The sequence below is a fragment of the Eurypyga helias genome, unplaced genomic scaffold (genome assembly GCF_000690775.1).
Source record: "Eurypyga helias isolate BGI_N326 unplaced genomic scaffold, ASM69077v1 scaffold21715, whole genome shotgun sequence".
Taxonomy (NCBI): domain Eukaryota; kingdom Metazoa; phylum Chordata; class Aves; order Eurypygiformes; family Eurypygidae; genus Eurypyga; species Eurypyga helias.
Window position 1 is genome coordinate 16,103 of NW_010251059.1, and position 795 is coordinate 16,897.

Here is a 795-nt window from a genome sequence, read left to right on the forward strand (position 1 = left end):
GGCTCGCTGCGCTGCTTTTAGCCGGGGCAGCGTTAAGCCTGTAGGGCGTTGGGAGGAAGAGTTGTAGCTCTGACTGTGGGCCGGCAGCCTGGCACCGAAGCCTTGACGTCTCTCCTCTCCCCTCTGCAGATGACCCAGCAGATGGCTGGGATGAACTTCTATGGAGCGAACGGCGTGATGGGGTACGGACAGTCGATGGGTGGAGGAGGTGCCCAGGGCAGCAGTCAGTCCCTCAGCACTCAGATGTGGAAATGATCCCGTGCGTTGTGACTGGGTTTTTTTGCCTTCTGTTCTGTTCTTCAAAACTGCTCCATGAGACATTCAGGGTTTTTCTTTCTGGCTGCTCTTTCCATAACTGAGACCCATCTCTGCCTTTTCACTGTCAGACACGGTGAAACCTCGGTGACCAGGACATGAGCTCCCCTGTCTTTAGCACAGTCAATGCACACTTCTGGGGTGGACCCCCTCCTTGCACAAGCCTCCACTAACGCTTCTGGGTAGCACTTAGTGTCCTGCTGGGTATCGTGGCGGCGGAATTGGGAAGCCTGTACTTAATGCTGCCTCTCAGAACCACTTGAACTCAGTATTAGGAGGGGTTTTGGTTAGCAGAGGGGTGGACACCTCGTTTGGTGCTGAGGAACTGGATTTTAACCCAAGCCCAGGGGCAAGCAAGCCTTGCTACCTCTTCCCTTTGAGTGGAGTTCTCCAGAGCCGAGGCCTCGCTGCGCTTGGCGCTGCGCTTGGCTCGCCAACCCTCATTGGAACCAAAGTCGTTTGGAAGACACGCGCCCCCCC

At 56.2% G+C, this 795-nt stretch overlaps 1 protein-coding gene across 1 annotated transcript in view; it reads left to right on the forward strand.

Annotated features, from left to right (window-relative positions):
- SMAP2 (small ArfGAP2) overlaps window positions 1-513 on the forward strand; it is a gene marked incomplete at its 5' end in the record, with an annotated part of 4,930 nt that extends 4,417 nt beyond the window's left edge. Inside the window, one exon of the mRNA XM_010151893.1 lies at window positions 130-513. Within this exon, the coding sequence (XP_010150195.1) occupies window positions 130-255 (126 nt within the window). The remainder of the gene's footprint in view (window positions 1-129) is intronic.
- Between the last annotated feature and the right edge of the window lie 282 nt (window positions 514-795).